Source organism: Nipponia nippon, unplaced genomic scaffold (assembly GCF_047370975.1).
Source record: "Nipponia nippon isolate SJK-2023a ecotype South Korea unplaced genomic scaffold, ASM4737097v1 scaffold_3, whole genome shotgun sequence".
Taxonomy (NCBI): Eukaryota; Metazoa; Chordata; class Aves; order Pelecaniformes; family Threskiornithidae; genus Nipponia; species Nipponia nippon.
Window position 1 is genome coordinate 35,358,146 of NW_028262347.1, and position 26,206 is coordinate 35,384,351.

General features: G+C 38.6%; 2 protein-coding genes across 7 annotated transcripts in view; one reads left to right on the forward strand and one right to left on the reverse strand.

Annotated features, from left to right (window-relative positions):
- Window positions 1-16,289, reverse strand: part of RPAP3 (RNA polymerase II associated protein 3) — a 31,026-nt gene extending 14,737 nt beyond the window's left edge. For both annotated transcript variants that reach the window (XR_015706348.1, XM_087764779.1), the window contains exons 1-15: window positions 16,052-16,289; window positions 13,577-13,735; window positions 12,837-12,977; window positions 12,224-12,346; window positions 10,882-11,009; window positions 10,162-10,283; window positions 9,714-9,784; window positions 8,650-8,781; window positions 7,119-7,246; window positions 5,317-5,438; window positions 4,829-4,899; window positions 4,572-4,688; window positions 2,921-3,132; window positions 1,509-1,704; window positions 762-859 (exon numbers count right to left, since the gene is read on the reverse strand). Coding sequence is in view for 1 of the 2 variants with exons in the window: in XM_087764779.1 (XP_087620905.1) it covers window positions 762-859; window positions 1,509-1,704; window positions 2,921-3,132; window positions 4,572-4,688; window positions 4,829-4,899; window positions 5,317-5,438; window positions 7,119-7,246; window positions 8,650-8,781; window positions 9,714-9,784; window positions 10,162-10,283; window positions 10,882-11,009; window positions 12,224-12,346; window positions 12,837-12,977; window positions 13,577-13,735; window positions 16,052-16,228 (1,997 nt within the window). In the remaining variant the exon portion in view is untranslated. The remainder of the gene's footprint in view (window positions 1-761; window positions 860-1,508; window positions 1,705-2,920; window positions 3,133-4,571; window positions 4,689-4,828; window positions 4,900-5,316; window positions 5,439-7,118; window positions 7,247-8,649; window positions 8,782-9,713; window positions 9,785-10,161; window positions 10,284-10,881; window positions 11,010-12,223; window positions 12,347-12,836; window positions 12,978-13,576; window positions 13,736-16,051) is intronic.
- A 44-nt stretch (window positions 16,290-16,333) lies between these two features.
- Window positions 16,334-22,508, forward strand: ATP23 (ATP23 metallopeptidase and ATP synthase assembly factor homolog). Of its 5 annotated transcripts, none has more exons than XM_087764780.1 (6): window positions 16,334-16,680; window positions 17,312-17,357; window positions 17,450-17,531; window positions 17,825-17,962; window positions 20,920-21,003; window positions 21,964-22,508. In XM_087764780.1, exons 1-6 carry the CDS (start codon window positions 16,416-16,418, stop codon window positions 22,165-22,167), a joined length of 819 nt encoding a protein of 272 aa, XP_087620906.1. In that variant the 5' UTR covers window positions 16,334-16,415; the 3' UTR covers window positions 22,168-22,508. The 5 variants fall into 5 exon arrangements, with proteins under 5 accessions (XP_087620906.1, XP_087620907.1, XP_087620908.1 ...); XM_087764781.1 differs by having other exon boundaries at window positions 16,338-16,593; XM_087764782.1 differs by having other exon boundaries at window positions 16,459-16,593; window positions 17,259-17,357.
- Window positions 22,509-26,206: the final 3,698 nt, after the last annotated feature.

Here is a 26,206-nt window from a genome sequence, read left to right on the forward strand (position 1 = left end):
AGGACCATATCTCTTAAGATGTCATATTTCACCAATATGATGGATATTTTCTTTTAAAGAAACCAAGGGAAAGGCTAACATTCATTTAAGTTTGCTTTTCTCCATAAAAAAACCACCCTAAAAACATTCTGAGTGTGTGCTCTCAGGCAGAGTAATTCAGAGAAGCAGCACACTGCCTCTGACTGGCAAAATGAGCTTTAAGACTCAAATGGTAGCATGGATAGAAATTTCAAAAATAATTGTCAGGACCTGTCTTATCCGAACTTCTAGCTCCAATACACATTTCCTACAGGCTACTGTAAAATGCTAGCAGATAATTAAAAATAAAAGTCAGAGTGCATCACAATAAACATTGCACAAAAAATGAAACCCTTTGTATTTCTCAGCTTTAGAAAGTTAATATAGAAAGCTAATATCCTGCAATTATATGTGATAACACAATACACAAGTAATATGAACAAAAATTTTTTCATACAGTCTAATATTCAGTTTCCGATGCTATTTAGCAGAACTGAATTCAACAACATACAATAAAGGCTATTTATTTCTCTACCTCTTTTCTATCTGATTTTTCAAGATATGTTTAATTTCTTAAAGAACAATGGAATCATTCCAGCTATTGCATCATACTCATGGAATGCTGCATGCTGGAAATAATTTTGTAAGCCCAAGGATGGGGCTAGGGAGAAAAAACAAAACAAAACAAACAAACAACAGAGTAGGAATAAGCAATGTAAAACAAAAGGAGGAGTTAAACTTACTCAATGTAGAAATCATGTAGAATTTTCAGTATCTGGTTAAACAAGTCTGGATCTAAGGATTTCTGGAACAGTTTCGGATAAAGTGAAGGCTCTATTTGCTTTGGAAAAATTAAAAAAGTGTTATTTTTAGGAAAAAAAATACAGTTGAGTCATGAGAATTAGAAATGAGTTTTTAGGATGTCTTGGACAACGCTGAAATGCATGAAAGCAAAAAAACCACCCCAAAAAACAAATCACATGCCCTATTTGATGTTGAGCATTAATTTTGGGGTGTTTTGTTTTTTGTGATAATTGCTAACTGTTTTAAAAGCATTCTAAGCAATTTTTGTTGCAAAATAAACAGAAGTACACATTAAGTAGACTGACAAGTTTCAAGAATTTCTTCAGTTTAAAGAGATAAGAATGCTGCTATGCCTAATTACCCTAGAAGCATTCATTTGAAAAATTAGAATTTAACACTGTTACTAATGTATTTAAGTGTTTACAGAATCAGCACCTATGTTTGACAGAAGAGGCCAATTATGCAGAGACTGCACTCAAAGTGAGGTAAGTGAAAAGTCAGGCACAAGAGGCCAAATACTCAAATCCGGATCAAACTACTTAGTATCACGTTAAGGCAATTAAAGAAAGGGACTATTGTACACAGTTAAGACACAACGTAGCTACCCTCTCCACCTAAGTTTGTACTGCTTCAATGTCAGTTGAAGAAACTGTCCAAACATTGTCAATCAATATTATGTTTCATACCTTCAGGTACAAGTACATATTTTCCGGACAGTCTTTCAACTTCCTGAAGTCAGACTCAAGCTGGAAAGAATTTGCAGGAATGGCGGGGACTGGAGAAGCAGATCCAAATGACTTTTTGATTTCTTTTTCTCTCTGTTTGCTCACAGGCAAAGATGGATGCAACACTGATGAGATTTCTTTTACACTAGCAGGAAGCCTGCAGAGAGATTTTGAAACACACAATCAAGAAAACATTTAAGGAAATCCCACACTGAGACCTAACTGGCAATCCTTTAATTCCTTAAAAATCTAAAATACTATCAAGATTTTTAAAAATAATGCATTTTAGTTCAAGTAGGTATCTAAAAAAACCCCTTCAAATTATGGAAGCTTTACACTTGATTCACCTTTTCTAAAAAACAAACAAAAAAAACCCACCAAAAAAACCCATCTGCAAATACTTACAAATATACTCAGTCTTTCTCTATTTTGTTTCTGGAAATAACTGCATTTTATGGTACAGATTTCTACTGTACAGAGCTGCAAAAAAAATATTCTATTTTCCGCAATTTCATGATGCAAAACAATAACCATGTCAAATGAACAAACAGTTTTCAACACTGATTACAGTGGAGCTATTTTTTGTCCTATAATTTGTCAGTTAAGTCCGTTTATTTTTCAGAAGTTATAAAATAACTAAGAAATACACTTTTTTTCTTCAACACTTCACACTAAATCCATCTGACTGAGCTGGAAAAGGTGGGTGTAGGATGGTGTTCCTCACAGAAATTCTTCAATCAGAATTCCATATCAAGTATTTACTATTAACACAATGAGATGGTGTCGATGCATACAGAGCTTCCCTAAGCAGACAACAAGTAGAGTTCTAACACTTAGCAGGGATAGTAGCTTCTATACTTCAGCATAGTCTCAGCCAGCTAGACTTGAGTTTGCCTCGCTAACACAGTGGAACTTGGGAACTCTGAGCAAGCCTGAAGCTATCAGCTGCCTGCTCAGCAGCAGAAAAAGCGATGACGTTCTCATCTGCTCCTTTTCTCTCACACAACTGGTGTGCAAAGAATGTTTGAACTTCGCTCAGCATCTTCTCTAAAACATTACAAATAAAAATCACAGCTAGGGAAGATGAAGTGCACAAGGAAGAGAGTATGGCATACAGGAAAATATTATTAATTTCTTTACATTTGCAATGTAAGAACAAGACTAGTTTTCCATCTGACACTAAATAGATCATACTTGACTCAACCACTACATGATCAAAGAGGCAGACGTGTAAGAACTGAAGTTTCTTTCAATATTTTCTTTTTAATTCAAATTCTCCAGAATATGTTTGATATCTCATCACATGTAGAAACATGAAAATTAAGATTACATTTCAACTGCATTTACCTTTTAAAAAGAGTTTTTATACTTACTGTAATGGTGAGTTATCACTGATTTCTTCTATTTTCAAGTGCTTTGCTTTTGGAATGTCCATTGTAGTCAACTGATCATCCTGATCTAGATTCTCTGTTGTTTCAACACTCATTGAATTCCTCCAGTTATTGACTAAAGAAGCAGTGCTGGGCAAATCACTAGTTGGTGTGTCATCATCAATTTCTTCAATGGCTATTCTTCGCAAAGGCTTCTAAACAGAACGCATACCTCATGTCATCTGTGTAGCCTTAACATCACTGTATATACAGGCCCCAGGTAAATAGCTGTGTTCAATTTTAAATAACCTCATGATAACCAGTTTCATCTGTGGTGGTGCACATGGAAGATACTTTCAATAAAGATAAATGGCAAAAAAGGAAAATTCATGACATTCTATGGGAAGCCTTATATGATCATTTTATTGCTTCACCCTCATAAACCAGTGTATCCTTTCTCTAGAGGATCTCAGAATCTGCAGTCTGTTTTCCCAGTAACAATAAAAAAAAAGTTTTATTTTTTTTCCCCTACTAAGGTTGGACGGGCAATGACTACCGTATATTTTGACCGATGACCTGGTCGAGCTTTGTAATTTAGCTAAACAAGTTAACCATCCAGCAACATAGGCCTTGACCCTCAACTTAAAATTTTGAGATGATAAATATTGGTAACTCAGCCCTGCTGGTTAGCAAGTTACATACGTCATAAGGTAATTAATTCCACCACTAGAGGACATGCTAACCAAAATGCTTCAGCTTGTTTAATCTCTGCATGATCACTGTTATTTTTGACCATCACCTAGCACCACCTTCACAGGTCTTACAAGGAAGAACCACTGGGGGGGCGGGGGGGGAAGAAAAAAAAAATTCATCACCTTTTATTTTTGAATTTCATTTGCTGAACATGAACATAGTGTATACTGCTCTAGAAATACAGGTGAAAATACACACGATTAAACACTCAACAATTTAGACTTCTAGAAATGGCAGATTTCTCTGTCCAACTCTAACACAACACATCATAAGTCTTCACAGCAGTTTGTAACTCATTAATCTGACTATAACCACTGATAATTCATAGTCCAAAACTATCGCTTCTTGAAAACCAATACCCAGCTATGCTACAGTTTATATGGATAAAAATGCAGGCTCAAGGCTCTTGCAGTAGACCTAGGTGACAGCGGCATATGACATGGGTAGGCAACATGTACTGCTACCACTACAGCTGCTATAAAAACTGTAAACAGCAGATGAAAAAGGGAAGTTTACCCAGAGCTTTCTCAAGCCTGCAATCAAATGTGGACACTCAACTGCCTCCCCTTTACTCTCAACTGCAATATTAACTATGGACCCACGTGAGGGTTGTGGGGTTGTCTCCCTATTTAATTTTATAGATATACGCATACACCATGTTTCCTGTGTGTGGTACTGTAGGCTGAATGCTTACACCATGGCTACTGTTACACACACACAGAAATGCTGAAGTTATGTTCCTGAAAAATATCAAACGAGTGAATCTGTAAATTTTGGGCTTTCCACAGGCAGGATGTATCTACCACAAGTTAGTCTACATAAATAACCAAGAAGCGGATTTTAACTTCAAGCTCTATTTTCCCCATCATTATAGAAAGCAATTCACAAAAAAACAACTTACTGTTGATTTCAGGTGTAATGGATTATCAATCAGTTTCACTATATTTTTTATTTCCGTTTCTTTTATCAATACTGCGGGATATTCTTGATGAGTCCACTGTTCTTTCTCAGCTAATTCCTGAAAAAAAATCGTAAATTGTCCAAAAGATGAAAAGTTTGAGAAATAATTGTAAGACATGTTAAAAATTACATAATAAAGAATGAAAACATTCTATTACTATAGGCTTACAAAAAAAAAAAAATCACAATTATACATACATTCCTTATTTTAGTGAGTTCATTTATTGCTTGTTTATTTCCAGGTTCCAACTTCAGAACAGCTTCAAAATCTGAGTGAAAAACAACATACAAAACCTGTAGACATTACAAGTTACAAAGTAACTGGCAAATTTTTAAACCTTCTGTTTTCCTTTCACAGCTCTAAAATAATTAAAGGCAGGTAAGTCATCATAATGCTTTTATTATGACCTAGTTTTAAACACATTTTTCAAACTATTTCTTGTTACTTATCATAAGCAACAATAGCTGTAATTTCACACAAAACTGTCTTCGCATCACATGGATACCAACACAAAAAGTTTTATACATATTCAATGAAACACAACAAAACCTCACCATTCTTAACTTTTGCACTGATAACCTCAATTAGTCAGCAATTGATTTAATTGCTATTAGAAGAGAAAAAAATCAGGAAGTCCTTACACTCATCTCTTACCTATCACACTTAGGCCAATTCAAAGTCCTACCTTGCATAGCTTCTTTTAGCTTTCCAAGAGCAACTCTGGCAGCTCCTCTTCTGGCAAAGGCTTTAGAATAAGAGGCATCCAAGAGCAGGGCTTGTGTACAGTCATTTTCTGCCTCTTCAAACCTCAGGAAGAGAGTAGTACTAAATTAATAATCAGTTTCAAAAGAGGCAGTTTCAACTGAAAAGACAGAGCTACCCAAAACAACACAGACAGACCTTAATTACCTATATACATATAAATACACACCACTGAGCTAAAACATAAAATAAAAGTAAACATATAAAATATGATTTCTCAGCACCTTGAGATTTCAGCCAAATCTTTTGGTATCTCATGATACACTGCTAACTCTCTTTTTATCATCACAGAGAACATCACTTCCTCTGTGAAAATAAATGCTTAAAGCCTGTTAGACCAGAGTCCACTTTAAACATTAAATAGCCTTAAAATGAAAATCAGCATCATAGCTTTGGACTTCTGAAAAACAGAAATACCATTACAAACAAACAAACAAAGTGCAAGAAAGGAGAAGCAAGCATATACGAGAACAAATTTCTCTACATTTGAATTTCTGTGACTTGTCCTTAACTATTTCAGAATGAGAAGTCAGTATATCCTTGCATTAAAGTCATTTGCTTCATTGTAAGATCAAATTTCCTCATCCTAGTTGTATTTAGTTGTATTAGATCATGATTCCACTATGTGCATATTAGGCACTGAGGTCAGATTGACAGGCCTGTAGTTGCCCAGATTATTAAAGTATTTTCATTCATTCCTCTTCTCCTCCTTCAATCTATCATTAAATTTATGGAAACAGTATTTTTTTTTTGCAGTTCTTATCAGTTCTACAAGTTTATAAGAATACCAATAAGCTTCCGTTGCATTGGGTCCTCTTTGAAATGTAAAGCCCCGTGATACACTGATTTATCATACAGAATCAATTTTCTGGCTTGGTCATTCAATTAAAGTATCACTTCCTCTGATTCTCTGAGAACATTATTTGCATTATGATGTCCTCTACAGCTTCAGTACTAAATTACAAATGTTGTGTCAGAAATACTACCCATGCAACCTAGTTTACAATATCATAATTTGAGATGAATTTATTGTCTCTACAGGTTCCCAGCCACATCATGTTAGAACAGATGACTCTCTGCTTCCCATGCTACCAGTTTAAAAGGCTTAAACTACCATACCATCAGGGAGTCAAAAAAAAAAAAAAAAAATCAGACTTCCAAAATGGTCATATGGAATTTCTCTCATTTGCTAGAAAGCATACATTTCCTACTGTTACTGGATTATCTGAATAAAGCTTAATTAAACTAACTATGCATACATGTCTCCCCTAGTGGAGTCACAGAAAAATATTTTAAAAGACGACAATTTCCAGAAAAAGCTCCTATCCAACTCCTTTGAAGTCAGAAGTTATAATCCACTTCTTTTTATAATGCAACATTTAGTAACTAAGTGGGTTTTATAGTCAAAAAAGACATAAAGCTTTGGGCAGGTCCTCTGAGAAAGGTAAGTATCTAGAATTTTACACACATGAAAGAATGAAAATAAAAACTTTAGAAACTATAAGTTCATACTGATGCTATTTTATTCTCTCAGAACTTCTTTCCCATGAAATGCATTGTGTTGTTTTCTCTCCCTTACTGTTTTCAATATGATTTATTCTATACTGAATGCTAGAAAAAATGAGGAGTGACAGTAACCGAGCTTGAGTGAAAATCTACTGGATGATTCTTCTGTCTAATTCACAACAGAGAAAGAAACAGTATAGCACATGCAATACTACTTACTTTTCAATCTTTAGATAGGCCATGGCTCTGTTAGCCGGCAGAAGCGCATTGGTGCCATCTGCTGCCATACCACGGGTATAACATTCTATTGCAGCCTCATACTTTCCTTCTTTGAAATAACCATTACCCTGTAATATTTAGGTTAGAAAAAAACAGCGTTGAGAAAGACCTAGTGCAGTAAGTTTTTTCTTATCCCTTTTAGTAGAGAGGGTCACAATATCAAGAAGATGGATCACAAAGAATACCCACATCAGAGCAGACACTTATGGCATATTTCTTCATATCTAAGCTTGGAGGCAGACCACAAAAAAAAAATCTTAATTTTTTCTAATACTTCAAGGATAAAAAAAAATTGCTACATGCATAGTTTAAATGCAGACTTATAAGTCTATAACTTGTGATTTTTCTTTACTCTTGACGTGCAGGATAAGCCACCCCGTACCTCCTGAATTTAAACACAAGCTAAACCTTTACAATTACCCTTTCAAGATGACTTTCTGTGCTGCACAAATCTGTCTTTATCCTGCTACATCCATGAAACTGTTATCCTCAAATATTACTTGGGCCCAAACGTTGCTGTTATTTTCTAATTAATGCTCCATAAAACAAAATTACATTACTTTTTTTGTTTGTTTCCAAGAGACTAAAATTACCTTTTGCTTCTCAGTACTAACATAAAGCCATATGTTATCTTCTCCGCTACTACTCTACTCACTGGCCAAAAAGCAAAGGCCACAGTTCAGACTTGACAGGATCCGTGTCGCCAGGATCAGGCCCACAGTGAGTCAACTCTGCTGCCAATAAAGTATTGCACTAGACTGAAATGTCTTTCCTGTGACCTCTTCAAACTTTTGTTCCTATTACTTACTTAATGTATGCTTTCATTCTTTTCCTACTAATTACCTCCTACAACCAGTATAGGAACCCTGAATATTGATAAAAAGTCAGAAGTTAAATAGCTAGGTAGGAGAACAGAAAGCAAATTACGTTTTAGTTGATAATGTTATTTCTTAATTGCAATAGTGGGGAGAGGGAGAAATCAATAAGCCAACTGTGAGTCAAGACCATGTATCCAGAAATACATTTTTATTGTCATTGTTGCCTGCACTCCCTGAAGTCCTTTTTATAACTACTTTCCACCATGTAATCAGAGGTTTGGAAACACAAGAAATAGTCCGCAACTCTACTTGGACAAGCAGGGATCAAGTTGCATATCATACTGGAGAAATGGGATCTTTGTAAAACACAGTTCGAGTTTTACTTATCTTGCTACATATTTGAAATCTATCACGTACAATTTGGGCTGTAAATGCTACCTTGTATAATTATTCCTCCAGAAGAGTCCAAACACTGTCCCCCTTCCCTCCCTAGAGGGGCCAAAATGGGAAACAATTAAGGTTATATCAAGGACATTGTATTTATGAAGTTCAAGACAGTATCAAATTTCATTTACATATTTGCATAGGTAATAGCACAACACAACACTTTTCTTTGCTAGTTCTCTCCTGTTCCATCAGAATCTGTGACTTACCAGATCTTTTTCTGTAATAGCCTTCTGCTTGAGCTGCTGGTCTTCAATGCACTTCTTCTCTTCATCTGTTAATTCTGGTCTGACTCTATCTTCAAACTCCTTCTGTTCTGAACTTTCTTTTGATGACAAAGCCTGCAAAGATGTAATTTTTTCCTCAGTAAGTATTTCCCCCACTTACACATTTTCGTAACATAAATTACGATAAACTCTAAACTTTTAAGATGCAAAAACCTGCCAAGCATTTTAACAGAAGTGCCTGTGTTGTAAGTCAAATGCAAATGGAAGAGATCATCCTAAACTGTTTTCGAAAATGTGTTTCTATGAGGGACTGAGTCAGGATATTACTTGGTAAATAAAAGGTATGTAATTTCTGAAGCACAAGGTAAAATGACCCATGGAACCTGTCTACATACATTCCAATTCACAAATCATTTATTTCTTCAATTACTGGAGACTTTGGGTCTTCATTCTGAAAACAAATTTTTCAAGCACTTTCAAAACTACAGTTGAAGAGGTATAAGCGTATTCACACAGTTACAACAGGTGAGCTTATATTTACTAAGGGCATCATAATCAACATTCTCTCCCTGTCATGAAATGGATCAGACTTGCAGTAGAGTATTACGTTCTGCTAGGCTTAAACCTACTTTCTGGTTTGGCAGATGACAGCAATCAGTGGGACTAGAAGCAGGCTAGAAGTTCAGCTTTACAGCCAAGAAAACACACAGGTTCTCTCATACATTGTGCTACCCTGTACCAAAATACTAAGCATGACTAAAACATTAACACAGGAGGCAGAAAAAACATCTGAGGGAAGATTTTTTAAAAAAACAGATGTTGGTGCACACATCCAGTCTTAGTCTGCCAATCCACTATTACACTGATGTTTGCATACACGCTAGTTAATCCAGAAGAAACTCACTTACAGATTTTCACCTCAGTGAATTTCAAATGACAGAAAAAGCACATGAGATTTTACTGAATTCAGTTCTTGTTATAAGTTGATACAAATATAAATTGAACTAGGTGTATTAATTTATCTTCGGGCCTATTAATCTTATTACCTGATCAATTTTCTTCAGTTCATTTTTTGCTTCAAAGTTGTTTGCATCCAGCTCTAAAACTTTTTCATAATCTGTCAGAAGACCAGAAAACAATGTTTCAGGTAGGAACTACAGGCTAGTAACCAGAGTATAAAAAATAAGAGCATTCTTTTGAGATAAACCTTTTTTGCAGTTACCTAAGAAGCCAAAGATATTTCAAGGAACACATCATCCTAAGACATTTAAAGCTGAATTGTTCTAGAACTACTAATACCTACAGCAATCATTTGGACTTGCTGCTTGAATTTTACCTTGCTAGATTAATATGCAATATGGTATTTCATTTCTTTGTTTACAGGAAATTAAAATTAAATTCCTACAACAAATAAGCAAATCACACAAGCTTGAATCAAGCAGACAGACAAACATCTTGTATGTATTTTAAGGAAAGAATTTTAAAAAGACCCACCTTCTTTTGCACCTTGAAGATTTTTCAAAGCAAAGCGAGCAGCCCCTCTTCTGGCATAAGCCTTTGTGTAATTTTTATCTAAAGCAAGTGCTAAATTGCAGTCAGATTCTGCAACAGAAAACCTATCAAAAATATGAATGAGTTAGTTTGGACAGATGTAGGTAACAAAACCCAAAACTTAGCGATTTAGCTTACTCTGCAGCTTTACAGGTTCTCTCTAAAGCAAAAATCTTACATGCTTCAGAAGGGGCATAGAACAAGTATTTAAACATCTCTCAATTCAGAATACATCAAAACAGGAAAGGAAAACAGAGGTCAACAATCTTTGCTGCAACAGAAAGAATAACCTACTCCCCTGGACCCTTTCTTCCCCCAAAAGAAATTAAAGCCTTAGAAATAGAGCTCACTGAATCTGAAAGGCAAATTAGTAAACTTTCTCCTTCTTTCTTTTTTTGAAGTCTTACACTGTAATGCAGAAGATGGTGAACTTCTAGCATGAAAGTATAGGAAAAAAAAAAGAGATAAGAGACACCACCAGATTCCTTATCCTGGCAATTCCTATTTTACTTTGAAACTGCAAAGCAGGTTGCAACAGCAGTCCTACATAGACTGTATCACAGCATGATAAATAAAATAATCAAGACTTAAAACCAGACAAGAAAATCTGAAAGTAGCATTTCAAAGAAGAAAATAATACAGATTTAACAATACAAGTCCTACTTTTTCATTCTATAAAAAGCCGATGCTCTGTTTGTGGGCAATACTGGATTGTATGGATCAGAATGCATCCCTCTAGTGTAGCATTTTATAGCTTCATCAAAGTTCCCTTGTTTAAAGTAGTTATTACCCTGTGAATAGGAAAAAAAATTCTTTTTAGCCAATTACTATACATTGACAGACACATTATTCACTTTTGGTGAAAAAATTCAACGTTTCTATTTTAGAATGCTCAAACATTTTTGTTTAACATTTCTCACAAAGTACTGCTTTACTGTGAAATATTTCTTTTAACTAAAACATTCTAAGTATCCCATATTAAATACTTCTCATGATTTATGCAATAACATGGTTTTATTATATACTGATTTTCAATATCTGTAGGTCATTTCCAGAAACCTAGAACAAGCTGCTTAAATTGCCACAGAGAATTAATGAAGTTTTTCTGAGTTTTTAGTAACTAGATTTGGCATCTTTGCTTTCCAAGGTAAATATTTTCAGTTTTGCCTCCTCTGGGACGTAACTTTTATCTTGTGTGCCCTCAACTGCTTCACTGCAGCCAAGATGATAATGGTCAAAGACATCTCAATTTCTCAGTGTAAACTGCAAACTATACATCAAGGAATTTCCACAGCAGCAGGGAAAGAATACAGATGTCACCCATGCAGACAATAAAAAAAAAAAAAAAAAACAACAACAAAACCAAAAAACTAAGAAACTCTGCTGAAGAAAAGTATGGACTGACAGATGGTGTTAGGTGATTGTTTGTAAACAAAGATGTTTCTCAGAACCACAGAAGTTGTTACACAACTTAGCCTATTTCACATGGCAATGAAGCATGAGATGGGTCTCGCTGTATTCTACTTGCAAAATATGATAGAACTGAACTGGTACCAACTTGCCATTACCAAGGCAAGGAAGACATACAAGTTCACCCCTCATTCCCAGATGTACTGGCCTCATAAAGGGACTAATCTTAAATTCTTAGGGATTTAGTTTGGGGCATTCAGACCTTGTGTTCAGATAAACACCAGTTTGGTCCATATGGCAGTTCTATACAGCAATCCAACTTCTCAAAGCAAAAAAACAATAAATGATTCATCATAAGCATACATTAAGCAGAGTCTGGCAGGCTTTGCTGCAATCAGTGATGAGAAGAAAAAGAAATGCAGTGAGAATTTTGTATTTTGGAATAACGGGCAGGAAAACAGACATAAAACATTCCAAACAGGCAATTCTTTCACCACAAGTGTGGTCTCAGTGGACAATCTTTTAAAAGAAACTACAAATGCTCCTACGTCTAAATTGCTACTTTGCAAATAACAAACATTTATAATGCTATAACCTTTTCCTTCTCTGCAAGAGCCTTTTCTGCATCTATACGAATTCCATCTTCTTCAGAGTCTGATTCTGGAGATACGGAATCATGAGTACTATCTTCTTTATCAAGTTCTTCAAGTATTTTATCCTGAAATCAGACAAAATAAAGTATTACCTTCATTATAATTTAACAATGCAAAATAATACAAGTAAGACTTTAGGAGAATTAGTAGTGTGTTTTTAAAAATCTCTACTTCTTAAGTCCTCTTTACAAAGGAATATTCCACACTTCAAAAGTGAGAGATCTATCCCCTAATACTGCCATCTGTATTTAGTCTTATGATCTACTAGAATTATGACCTAATAATAGACCTATCGTTAAACCATTTTTTTTTTTCCTTAAAGTCAAATTCAATCTGCTGGATGAGAGCACAATCAATAGAAAACTCAAATATTTCTCAATATTCCAAATTTTAAACACATAACGTTTCTGGGCAAAAGCTACTTTTTATGTTCATACAGTACCCACCACAGTAAGATTCTGACTTGTGGACTGAACTCTCAGCACTATAACAAAATCTTATTTAAAGCAATCAACTGGGGAAAGACTCAGTTAACAAGCAAATATTCTGACTCACCACATCAAGTTTTCCCCATGCTTCATAATCGTAAGACTTGATCTTGTTTTTCTTGTTTTCCTCAGTGGTTATCTTTGAAGGGACTTTACTTTTGCTTTTCTTCTTTTTCTTAAAAGCCTTGTTTCGAATTGGTGGCAAATTCTAAATTGAAATAAGTAATTTATTATAAAACAGATGTGTGAAAGTCACTTGCATTGAAGAATCTATAGTACCTACATCTAGATATAGTATCTATGTACTGGCTAGTTTTATTTTTGAAATCCGTCCAGCAAGCTGTTCTTGGGAACTCTACAAAACCACTAAGGACAGCAAGTATAAATCTTTCAATACATAATAACAGCAAATATTACATGTATGATACAAAGTTAAGTTTTAGAAGACAACTCTCTGTGGAGTCTCACTGAAGAATAACTTCCATACATTAAAAGTCAGCAATAAATCAGTAATACCGATACTGCAGACAGAAATATTCTCCTAGATCTACCTGGAACTAATTAAAAATGTACTGGCCCCATCACCTCCAGATGCTACTGCCCCACAGCTCTGTTGGTGGAACGGTTTACAGAATAATCTTTGGTCTGCTTCAGATGAGGAATAAGTCAGCTGGGTTAGCTCATACATTCTATTCAGATATTTTAAGTCAACACATGTAATTTTGCTGAAGCAAAAAGCAATTATTATAAACACTATCACATTATGAACAGCTGAGTTAATATTGACACTGGACTTGTGATTTTTACCTCTTCTGGGACACCGCTCTGTTTCCGTAGTTCAGAATCCACTTCTTTAATATCTTTTTCCCAGCTCTCCAATTCTCTCATAAAATCCTGCAGCTCTTCAGCATTTTGCTTCATTTGCAGCTGTAGTTCTAGTGCTTTATTAGGTGCACTCATTGTAATCTGCCAAATTTCAAGGAAAAAACTTTCTAAAGAGAAGTTGAAAGTATGTACTGAAGGAAGCTAGCTATTTCAAAACGAAGAAGTTTGACTTACACGCGAGACAGGCTTCCCAATAGCACAGTAGGAACATTAAATAATAACAGACTAAAAAGAAACACAATTTACATGTCTTTGAAAAAATGAAGGGAAGCCACGTCATTCAGATAAAACCAAGTGTATCATAACAAACAACAAGTCATGCTTTCCTAACTAAGTGTAAGGCAAAGGGCCCAACAAGTCAATGAAAATCCTGAAAGCACAGTGATCTTAGTTTAAAGCAATGTTTCCCAGATGACAGAATGTAGAAAAAACTTTACCACATCGACGTTTAAGTTTTAACTAAAAAAAAAAAACAATTAAGATACACATGCTGCCTTATATTTGAACAGAAACAAGACATCTGACAAACCAACCCCCGAAAGCACTTTTGGCCCCTACAAGTAAGTACGCTCAAATATGCACACATTTTTAGTACAGGAACGAGTAAACACATGAGGCATTTTATTATGAAGTCTATTGAATTACAAGTCCAGAATATTCTTTGAATGTGCTCTTTGTACACATCTGTAGCCCTCCAAGTCCCTAAAATACTGTTTAATAATTATTAATACTTAATAGTCTTCATAAATTTTGTTGTCTTAATTTTAGTGTCTTAAGTGAAAAACATTTTATTATCACAGAAATATCACGCCATGAGTAAAAAGTAACCATAAAAAAATTCTTGGTTACAATTGAGAAAAAAACCCACATATTTGTACAGTCCGTAGCACAAAAAGTTGAAAGGATGAAGCAAACATATTTTGAAAACAATCATGATTGAATAATTCATGATGAACTAAATACAAACTTGGACAAAGGTGGCTACGAATGGTTGATAACTGTAACCTCTTGACTGAAAACTTCAGGATCAGGTACAATCCTCACATAAGGATACATAAGCTATTTATAGAAATAGTACACACAAAAATTTTAAGGGAGAAAAAGGACTATATTTTTTTATTTAACATCCAGTAAGGCAATAACCTAATAGTGTAGAAATATAAAAATTTATGGTCCAAATGTAGCTAATGACTTCCACAATACAATGTGGTGTCCATAATTATGGACAAGAGTCTCATAAAAGATGGAAAAAACACACTGCATGATTACTAGTGAACTAATGCTACCAAAGCAGAAGTGTTATTCATCCTCACAAGCAAGCAGCTGTGTAGATGCCCTGATGTGCTTCTTCCTAGTTACCTCCTATACACAGGTGGTAACATGCTGACCCTTAGCAATATATTTTTCCTAAAATCTTCTAAATACTTGGTCTATTTGAAACTAAATGGAAATAAACTTTAGGTAAAGCCAAAAAATGGGTATTTTTCATCATATTTCCAATTAAGGTGTTTTTTATACTTCCCCCCCTGCTGCTGTTGCCCCATACTGAACTGTCTCTGCAACATTCAGCCAGTTAATTTCATGAAACCTGGGCACGGCCACACCAAATATTTCATACATACTAGTACACCCTGGCCAATGGTAGCTAGAACAAGATGCTTCAAAAGAGGTAAGAAACTACATTGTTATCTGTTGAACTTTTCTTGTTATCACTGACTAAAATAATATTCTTATACACGTGAAAATGTAATATTAATATCTAGCTGTGTGTTTTCTAGCATTCTAAAGCATCTTGCACCAGCACGTAACGTAAGCCTGCTCCTGTTACCCTCTAGCCTAACAGCGTGTGCTGCATACAGCTGAGCAGCGACCTTAATCCAGGCGCTGACAGCAGACTCCTTTGCAGCACGGCTCTTACACCCTGTGAGGCGGTTTTATTTGAGCCCCAACGCCAGGGCCTTCCTTTGTTTTACCCAGCACCCGAGGGCTGCCTTGTCTCAGCCGCTCCACGGGGGAGCCGCCGCATGACCCCAGAGGCCTGCCCGGCAGCCGACGGAGCAGGCTAGCACCCAGCGGCACCGCGGGCCAGGCCCGCCCCGGGAGCGAGCCCCACGCCAGCCCCGAGGCCGCGCCGCAGGGCGCCCACGCTGACGCCGTAGAGGCCCCGCAAGCACGGCCGGACCGTTTAAGTTTCGACACCCGCCTCTTCGCCGCCTCGGAGTTACAAACGAGGCCCTTCGGGGTGGGCTCCCACTCGCCTCCCCACCCCGCGCGGCCAGGCCGCCTGTGGGCCACGGGAGGCGGCACCGGGCCGGCTGCGCAGCGGGCCGGGTACAGCACCGCACACCCGACCCGACCCGACCCGACCCGTCCCGTCCCGTCCCGTCCCGGTCTCACCTGCGCCGGGTCCCGCCTCTTTCTGCCGCCGCCGCCGGACGCCCTCCCCGCGCGGCCGAGCCTCCTCCCAGGATGCAGTGCGGCCCCGCGGCCCCGCAGCGGGACGGGCCCCGCGCCCCGGCGGCCCCGCGGCAGCAGGGGGAGAAGCAGCGGCAGGGGCAGAGGCAGACTGCGCATGCGCCCGCGCACCGCCGCGCTTCCCCTCACGGCCCGCGGTCCGCTGCCCTCCGCGCAGCCTGGCCACGCCCCCTCAGCCTCACGTGGCAGGGAGCTGACCCGGTGATTGGCGCTGCCGCGCCTCTTCCGCTTTGCCCCGCCGCCGAGGACGGTGGCCGGCAGGCGGCGGGAGGGGCGGGGGTCGGCCATGGAGCAGGGGGAGGCTGCCTCGGCGGCCGACGCGAAGGCGGGGAAGGAGGAGGAGGATGACTTCGGCTATCGGCTCTTCCCGGACCGGAACAAGAAGCCGCAGAGCTTCTTGGTCCGCAGCCTTTTCACCTTCCACAACAGGTGCCAGCTGATGCTGAGGATGACACTGGAGACGAGTAAGCGCTTCCCCGTGCCCCCGGCCCTGGCCCTGGCGCAGCGGAGGGCGCCCCGGGTGGAACCGGGGTCGTCCGTGCCCCGCGCTGGTACGGCCTGCCGCGGCTTGCGGTGGTGACCTTGGGCCGCGGGGTCTCGGGGCGGGAGCTGCTCACTTCGGCTGCCGCTGTCCCCCCCGGGGCGGCTGGACGGGGCCCGAGCAGCTGGCGGGATGGGGCTGCTGCTTGATGAACTCGCTGATTTTGGTTAAGACAAAGAAAATACGATTTCAGAAATGGCTGTGTGCTTTTTTTTCCTGTCAGAAGGTCCTCTACTTTTTTCTCTTGAAAATTTGAGAGGATTTGTGGATTTCTCGTTCATTTGTGCCCTTTTCGCTATGTAATGTTGACTGTGAATGTTACTGAAAAAGATGGTCACTATAGGCTGCTCTATGTCTACTACTAACAATGTTGGAAGTGACTTGATTTCTGAATTGTGTGTATATATATATATTTATGTATGTATATATTTGTATATATCATGAATCTATATCACTTTACATAGCTTGAGCTGTAACAGGTGCCAGTTGCATTGCATTAGGATTAAATACTGCAAAGTATGAATTTGCATGTGTAGTGCTATTCCTTTTTTTTTTTTTTCCTTGACTGTCTTTATATTTTGATTATAGATGACTTTCAAAACTTTTGTCTAGCAAAATTGATTGCAGCAATGTTTTTCTAGATCCATATGCTCAACTTCTTCTTGAGGCTATGAAGCAGTCTGGTTGGTATGTAAACCAATTCATCTTGTTCTGTGTAGTAACGTTAACTGGTCTTTTTCAAATTCTTCCCTATAACTTTGTTTGTTTGGGCCTTTCAGCACTGTCTTCAATGACCGGCACTTTTCTTGTGAAAACTGTGATGGCTGTGTCAGTGGAGGTTTTGATTCTGCCACATCTCAGGTAGGCACTGGACATTGTCCTCTTTCAAAGGACTACAATTTTTTTTTTAGTGTTTTTTACTAGGATTAAAACTACTAATGCTGATATCTGAGTTAAAGTCATGAAAACAAGAGAAATGAAAGATGTTCCAAGGTATAGGAACTAGTACACTGCAGAATGATGAGGCCGTTAATGTTGAAAAACACTGATCTAAAGAGTCTAAATGCTGTAGGTGGTGTATGCTGGGTGTCTGAGAAGTAAGGGAGATGTTGAAACTTGGTGAAAAGACTTATCTATATTTTTTTTCTCTACAGATTGTTCTGTGTCAGAACAACATTCGCCACCAATCCCATATGAACCGAGTGGTCACACATGAATTGATTCATGCTTTTGATCACTGCCGTGCACATGTTGACTGGTTTAAAAATGTTAAACACTTAGCGTGTTCAGAGGTAAGTTAAAATGCTTCTAACGTTGTCATTATATTAATTACTGCTGGTTATTAGGGATGTTTCATGTTTAAATAGGCATGCTGTTACGCAGACTTCATTTGGTTTAATCCTGTTCATACAATTTGTCCTTTCTGTCAAGTCAACCTAAACAGTTTCATTCAGAAAACTAAATTCAGAACTTAGTTTTCACAAATATTAATAAGTCAGCGTCATACTAAGTAGAATGTGATCACTGTGTGACTGTAACAAGAAGTGGTTATTAACAAATGAGAGTAGTTAGAGATGAAAACACATTCATATATTAATCAAATGTTTGTAGGGTTCTTTTTCTCCCCTGCAAATCTTGATATGTTGGGTAGTTATCACAGTAGTATGGTAATGTTATTTTTGTTTAGATTTTTTTTGGTTAACAAAAAAATGTCTTTTCCTATAACACATTTTTTGATTAATTGTGATGTTACTAATAGTACACTTTAGTTATGACTCCATGTCCTTTTCAGAGGACATAGGAATTTGCTGCTTGAAAGGCCTTAAAAATTGATGTATTAGGAGGTGAAATTAAACTGAGCACAGGATAGTAAAGGTTCCTCTTGTGTACACAACTCATGTATTCACATGCTTTTATTTGCTTTCTGATGTAATCCATATCATTTGACCACAGGAAAACTTGCCCTTGTGATTAATATTATGAAAATACATTCTTGTGACTGTGTGAATTAGGTGGCTTTTTAACTGTTTTTTTTTTTAAATATATAAAATGATATAAAAATGTTATAGTGGCTTTGCTGGGTTTTTTGTTTTGTTGTGGCTTGTTGGTTTGTTTGTTTTTAATGAGAACATATTTGATTCCAGACTTAAGATGTGCACAGGTTTCATCTATAGACAGTATGTGAGAGAACCAAAATGATGAGTTTGGTATAGAATAAATCAGATTTCATAAAAATGAATTTTAATTCATTAATTGAATTCATATTTGCTGTGGAAGACACTCACAGTCGCGTATTATCTTTATCTTTTTAAGATAAAACTTAATGAAATAACCTTGTGTGGCTTCAGTAAAGCCATTCTCTGTAACTTTGGGAGGTTGACCTTGGCTGGCTTCCAGGCACCCACCAAGCCATTCTCTGACTCCCCCTCCTCATAAGATTAAAAAGCTCATGGATCAAGATAAGGACGCAGAGATCACTCACCAGTTACCAACATGGGCAAAATACGCTCGACTTGGGGAATGTTAATTTAATTTATTGCCTATTAATGGCAGAGTAGGGTAGTGAGAAATAAAACTAAAAATACCTTCCCCCCAACCTTCCCTTCTTCCCAGGCTCAACTTCGCTCCTTCATTCCTGACTCTCTATCTCCTGCCCCCCAGAGCAGCACAGGGGGACAGGGAATGGGGGCTGTGGTCAGTTCGTAACACTGTCTCTGCTGCTCCTTCCTCCTCACGCTGTTCCCCTACTCCAGTGTGAGGTCCCTCCCACGGGATACAGTCCTTCATGAACTGCTCCAACATGGATCTTTCCCATAGGTCCTTTTCCACAGCGTACAGTCTTTCAGGAATGGACTGCACCAGCACCACTCCCCCCTGGGTCACAGTTCCTGCCAGAAAACCTGTTCCTGTGTGGGCTCTCCAAGGGCTGCAGCTTCTTTCAGAGCACGTCCATCTGTTTTGGCATGGGGTCTTCCTCGCACTATAGTGTGGCTATCTCCTCCACTGCGTCCCTCCACAGGCTGCAGGGAAACAACCTGTGTCACCATGGTCTTCTCCACAGGTGGCAGGGGAATCTCTGCTCTGGTGCCTGGAGCACCCCCTCCCCCTCCTTCTTCACTGATCTTGGTGTCTGTGGGACTGTTTCTTTCACGTTTTTCTCACTTCTCTCTCTCACAGCTGCCATGTAGTGTTTCTTGTGCTTGCTTAAATGTGTCATCACAGAGGTACTACTAGCACCGCTGATGGGCTCAGCTTTGACCAGTGGCAGGTCTGTTTTAGAGCCAGCTGAAACTGGCTCTGTCTGACATGGGGGCAAGCCCCTTCTCTCTCCGTCTCACAGAAGCCACCCCGGCAGGCCCCTGCTGCCAACATCTTGCCATGTAAACCCAATATGATAATTCAGAATTATTAACTATCATCTACAATTTTTTTGTCTAAGCATTTACATGGTTCAGAATAAAGCATGTAAGCCTCAAACATAAAATTAGAGAACATCTATAAAACGAGATTGTGCTTGTTCTTGCTCTTGTTGAGATTATTTGTTTGCTTCAAGTCTTTTGATGCTTATTTTATTATACAGTGTTTACAATTTTTATTGCCAGCTTTTTAATTCTTTATATTTAATATTTTCCATGCATTTATTCTTACTCTGGTACTTAATTATAGGAAATCTAGTTTTAGTTATATTTCCTAACTGAGGAAGTAGGGTGTGGTACAGTTGGCAGACAAAAGAAATTGCAATATACAGGACAGGACAGTTAACAAGCTAAAATATATATACTCATTTAAATGTGGCTTTTCCTAAAGCAGGTGGGTTACTGCTCTTCTGGATATTGCAGCTGTAGTCTTTGAAAGGTGTCTGCCTTTCTTCCTGACTCTTGTATCAGCTTCTGATATAGACTGGGTAGAACATTACTTTCCATGTTCTTTTAGCAGTTTGTACATATACATATATACGCATACATATACATATGATCTCTTCTGCTCATTCATTTAAGCTTTGGAAATACGTGAGACTTAGTCCCTGGAGAAACTTACAGGTTCTGTAGTAATATTTGCAGTTCATTGAGGCTAAGAGGGTGGCTATAAAGTGTAATATGTACTTAATAAGTAGAAGTGGCCCTGGAAATATTCTCTACCAGCAGTCACCAGAAAGATACTGAAGCAAAAAAATTGCTACGGCTTTTTTGACTTTCTATTTCCATGTTTCTCTGATTGTGTGGCTTTTTTTTTTTTTTTTTCTCAATAGATACGAGCTGCTAATCTCAGTGGAGACTGTACACTGATGAATGAAATAGCTAGGTTTAAATTTGGATTAAAAGGACACCATCAGGTAAAGACTGTAGATATTAAAGTCTACTGATTTGTTATGAACTGTCTTTACCTACTTGAGCTCGGCCTTCATAGCTGAAGACATCAGAGGAAGAAGCAGATGCCATGGACTTGCTGCTTTCTCTTAATTAACCTTTAGTAACCTTTAATGATTCATGAGAAATTTGTTTTCCACCTTCTTATTTTTGTTGGGAGTGAAATTCCTGAATACTTAGTCATATCGTAGAGTGTTACCACTGACAATTGATGGTTAGTAAGAACCAAACAAAAACCAGGATTTGCAGGAAATGTAGTGGGAATACTTTACCCACTAAAAAGTCTTTGAAAACTGTAGGAAGGAGAATGACAAGGGTTCTAAATAACCATGTGTGTTACATCTTACAGGAATTAATTTCTTTTTAATAGTAATGAAGACTATGGGTTGAGTCCCAAGTAGTTGCTCATGTTAAAGTGGCAATTAGCTTGTAGCTGGGGATGTTTACATCTTTTTTTTTTTTTTTTTTATCTTTTAGTAGACAAATTGTGTAAGCAAAAGTTGCCATAAAGAGAGGTATTAAAATGAAGGCCAGTAGAGGAGTCATTCCTTTATGTTTTATAGCATTTGAAATCGAAAAGTACTAACTGGTATTTATGTCTATTTCTTTCTGACATATTTTCTCTTGTGTCCAAGTCAAGTTGTAAAATACTTGATACCTACAACAAATGCCAAATTGTATTTTAATTCCTGTTCTAAGGAATGTCTTTTATTTACCTGATAGTTCATTTGCACATGGAAAACTTAAACATACAGTTAACACAGGGTGGAACAAAAATGTACTTTAATGCTTATTACAGGCATTGTTTGACTCTTCTGTGATGCAAAATTATTGCGTACATAGTAGGAGTTAATACTTGACAAAATCTGGAAAAAATTATTTGTACTAATAATGACAGATTTTTCTTTATCTAATTCCCACTTTAGACTTGTGTACGAGACAGAGCAATTCGCTCCATTCTGGCTGTTAGAAAAGTTAGCAAAGAAACGGCAGAAAAAGCTGTGGATGAAGTTTTTGATGCCTGCTTCAATGATCTGGAACCTTTTGGAAGAATCCCGCACAGCAAAGCAGATGCAAAACGTGCTTATAGAGACTTTCAGAACAGAGATCGCTATAATGCTAATTTGTGAAGGAAAAAAAATTGAAAAATTATGTTAATACCTGATTGTTCTGTAACATCTAGAGTTACAGTCCATGCACACAGTGCTGGTGGAGAGGACAATTCTATCAAATGTATCAATTAATTTTGTAAACTTTTTCCAGGAGCCAACTTCCATGGAAGTAAACAAAGTAAATGAACAAGATTAAAACCCATGTTTCCTCACCTGTTATTCCAGCAAGATAATTTAGTACACCAAATGACTTGTCAAATAATGTTCTGCACATTCCAATGCACATTTAATTCTGCTTAGTCTGACTAGGACTTGGTTTCTAAAAGTTTTGTTGTTACTGAATAAATATTTTCATACAATCTTTAAATTTCCACCATCTTTGATACACAGTCATCACTCCATTCTAGAAGATGGGCACCTGAACTACAGCTCTTGGGTCTAGATTTAATAACTATGGCTAAACCCAAAATTTAGTAAACTGCTACATCTGTTTTTGAGCACCTCCTGAAATTCTTGGAATTCCAGCTCATGTAATGTTAACTTTACAAGTATGTTAAACCCTTTGGCTTTTTAGGAATTTGACTGACAATTCTGCTTACCAGATCAGACCTACAAGCTGGATAAGCATTGGTGAGAGTCTGTCCACCAGGTTGAGCTTTGCTCAAAATGTTGGTGTGGCTTATGGTCTTTGTCCTATACTTATTAGGTGGGTAAGTCCATCTGAGGAAAGCCAGAAGCTGCTAGCTTCATCGTCAGTCTGAGAGGAGCTGTCTCATTCTTGCGTTATGTCCAAATACAAGGTATTATAATCATTGTCATGGATACAAGAGAGCCACGTTTTCTTCTCTTTCTTGAAATTAAAGGTGCGATTCAACCACTGGTACGGTTCACTGATGTAATGAAGATGTGGGTCCCCAGTCAGAGGTTTGTAGGCAATGCTGCCGTAACAGTTCCTGGATCCAGACTTAAGTGGGAAATTTAGTTCCACAAAAGATAAAATGGTGCCTTGATTGTTACAGTTTCATATGAAGTGCAAAAGCTTTTAAACAGGCTTTTAACTTCATAGGATGTCAAGGTCTGAGGAGTGGTGGTGGTGTCAGTTTTCCTGTGTGAAGTTGTTCACAACTGCAGAAGCATAGAATTGCTGAGGCTGGAAGGGTCCTCTGGAGGCACTACTGTTTCAACCACTGCACAGAGCAGGGTCAATTAAAGCATATTGCTGAGGAGCATGTCTAGTTGGGTTTTTAATATCTCCAAGTGCGGAGGCTCTACAGCCTCTCAGGATAACCTGTTGCAGCATTTGATCACCCTTGCAGGTTTGTTTGGGTTTTTTTCCTCCTTGTGTGTAAAATGGAGTTTCCTGTATTTCACTTTGTGCCAATTTCCTCTTGTCCTTTCCTTGGGCAACACTGAGAAGACTCTGGCTCAGTCTCCTCTACTTCCACCCTTGCCCTATCAGGTATTTATGCACATTGATATGATCTCCCTGAACTTTCTCTTCTCTAGGCTGAAGACTCCCAGATCTTGGTCTCTCTTTCTAGGTCAGATGTTCTGATCCATTTATCATGTTCATGGCAGTTTGCTGGACTCAGTCTACTATGTCCATGTCTCTCTTGTACTGGGAAGCCCAGAACTGGACTCGGCACTCCAGATGTCTCACCAGTGCTGAGCAGAGTGGAAGATCACCTCCCTCAACCTGCTGGCAATGCTCTTTCTAATGCAGCTCAGGAGGCTGTTGGCCTTGTTTGCTGCAAGGCTGTGGTTCTTGCATACAAATTGGTGTCTACCAGCACTGCCAAGGGTTTTTCTGCAAAGCCGCTTTCCAGCTAGCTGATCAGTCCATGTGGTGTGCTGGTACCTGTGGTTATTCCTCCCCAGGTACAGGAGTTGGTGTATCCCTTTGAACTTGGATCGGGTTCCTCTCTGCCATCCCGAGGCCTGTCTGAACGGCAGCACAAACCTCTGGTGTATCAACCACTCCCCTCAGTGTTGTACTGTCTGTAAACTTGCCGAAGTTGCACTACTCCTATCTTCCAGGTTGTTAATGAAGAGGTTAAACAGTATTGACACTGATACCAATACCTGGGGCACATCACTAATGTCTGGCCTTATTGTGTGTAAGCCCCAGGCATGGTTAAAGAATGAACATGAACTTGGGAATGCCTCAGCTAGATAGATACCTGCACTCCAGAGATTTAAAGTTTCAAAATATCTATGTGAATCGTTCTGTTCACTTACACTAAGTGTCAGAAAACCATTCCAGGCATGTTTAATTTATTGCTGTAGGTGTAATGAGAGGTCAAGTACCTGGAACTTGGATCCTAAGCACAAGAATCTGCCAATCATGTTTTGTTCACATTGAATTCAGTCAGGCAAAAAAACGTTCTGCTCTGCTACTTGTTGAGTTAAAACTATCTGGAAATAGCAGTAGAATGCCACCTGCTACCTGGACAGGCTTAGACAGCGTGTAAGGTCACCATGCAAACCAAGTTTGAACCCAGAGCTCAGGCTTAATCACTTGGAATAATAGCTGCATATGTACAGGCATTTTATTTGTTCTCTGTTTATTGTAAAATGCAAAAGCAGTCCTGGGAGACCTGCACATCCAGGTCCTGCAGCCCAGGTTCTCACTCACCCGGTCCCAAGAGAGTGTTCTTATCACAGGGCAACAATTTTGTGGTTCTGCTCTTGCTTTCCTTGACTCTGTGCATTTTGCTTTCTTCAGTTCTCTTTCTCAACAAAGTTTGGAAAGAAAGCAAGAGAAACTGGATGAGAGTAGAAGTGATGAGTCCATAAATATATTGGGAGAGGGACTTTAAGTCATGGTACAAGGTTGAACAGTTATAAAAATGGTCATGGTTAATTTAAGTAGGAAATAAGAAGATGGTATATAAGCATCTGAAGAGTAAAGGTATTCTAAATAAGATAGAGAATATGGGATATGCATTGTTTATACTGAGGATGAAAAGTTTAGGGAAAAGGTTAATCCCAGAATGAGAAATATTAAGTTCTTTAGTGTTCCAAAAAGGATGAACAGAAACTAGATTGTTGTGTGTTTGCATTTATTCGCATTTTACTTCTGTTGTATTAATCCTTATTTCAGAATTTCTCCTGGTCATCAGTAAAGTTTGTAAAGGAAAGGGCTATCCTGCCTCTTTCGTCCTCTCCACCCCCAAAGGTGTGTAACTTTGGTTTCCAGTTCTTCACTGCCCTCCCCTACAGCACTGGGGAAGCTGCGGTGATAGGCAGAGTAAGGTTGAGTTAGGACAAGCTGTTGGATTTGAGATCTTAAACCCTTTTAGTGCCACCTTGGTGTATTTTACTCACATGATCAAGGTTAAACTAATCACCAAATTTGAGGTCACAAAGGAAATTTTCCTTGATTAATTTGATAGGGATGACTGGTATTTCTGTTGACCAGCTGGACACTATGTCGTGCTGTTCCGCCACTAATGCACAGCTTTATGTTTGCAGCTTGCTATTACTGCTCTGAACGAAGAGTCCTGCATGACAAGTCCAGTGCTGAGCTGAGTTGTGACAGTGGCAAGGCTGGGTGAGTCTGGTCCTCGGAAATGAGATCTGAAGCAGGCAATTATGCCTGTTTAGTACAAGCTGCCCTGCACACTGGGGTGTTAGTAGGGAGTTAGGCTTCCTGAGCCTGTAGTGACCACTGGGACAGAGTGGCCAGTGAGAAAGGCAGACCTGGAAGGATCAGCCATCTGAATCGCCTGAGAATTTAATGTTAAGTGATTGTCCTTGTTGCAGGGATGAAGCTCATTGGCATGAGCCTGAATGCTTTCTCTTCCCCACCTGTGGCACATTTGTCAGCAATGGGAAAGCTTTTATGACTTGAGTCCTTTATGCCCTGAACTGTTGCTTATGTTCTGATTCTCTCTGGTGGTGGAGGACTGGGCATGATGGTCAGTGTCGCCACCTCCTGTTCTGTGTCCCTGTATATTTTGTGACGACGAGATTGTCAGTGCATGAAGCTTTTTCAGGCAATACATAACTGAGATTTGGCTGCTGTGGGGCAGCAGACTCCCTGGTGAGACTTGAG

Bases quoted from the DNA above. Each gene is read 5' to 3' on its own strand.
- ATP23 (XM_087764780.1), top strand. From the start codon at position 16,416: ATGGAGCAGGGGGAGGCTGCCTCGGCGGCCGACGCGAAGGCGGGGAAG. The intron at 16,681-17,311 runs GTACGGCCTGCC...ATGTTTTTCTAG, and splicing joins GTCGTCCGTGCCCCGCGCTG to ATCCATATGCTCAACTTCTT. The intron at 21,004-21,963 runs GTAAAGACTGTA...TTCCCACTTTAG, and splicing joins GATTAAAAGGACACCATCAG to ACTTGTGTACGAGACAGAGC.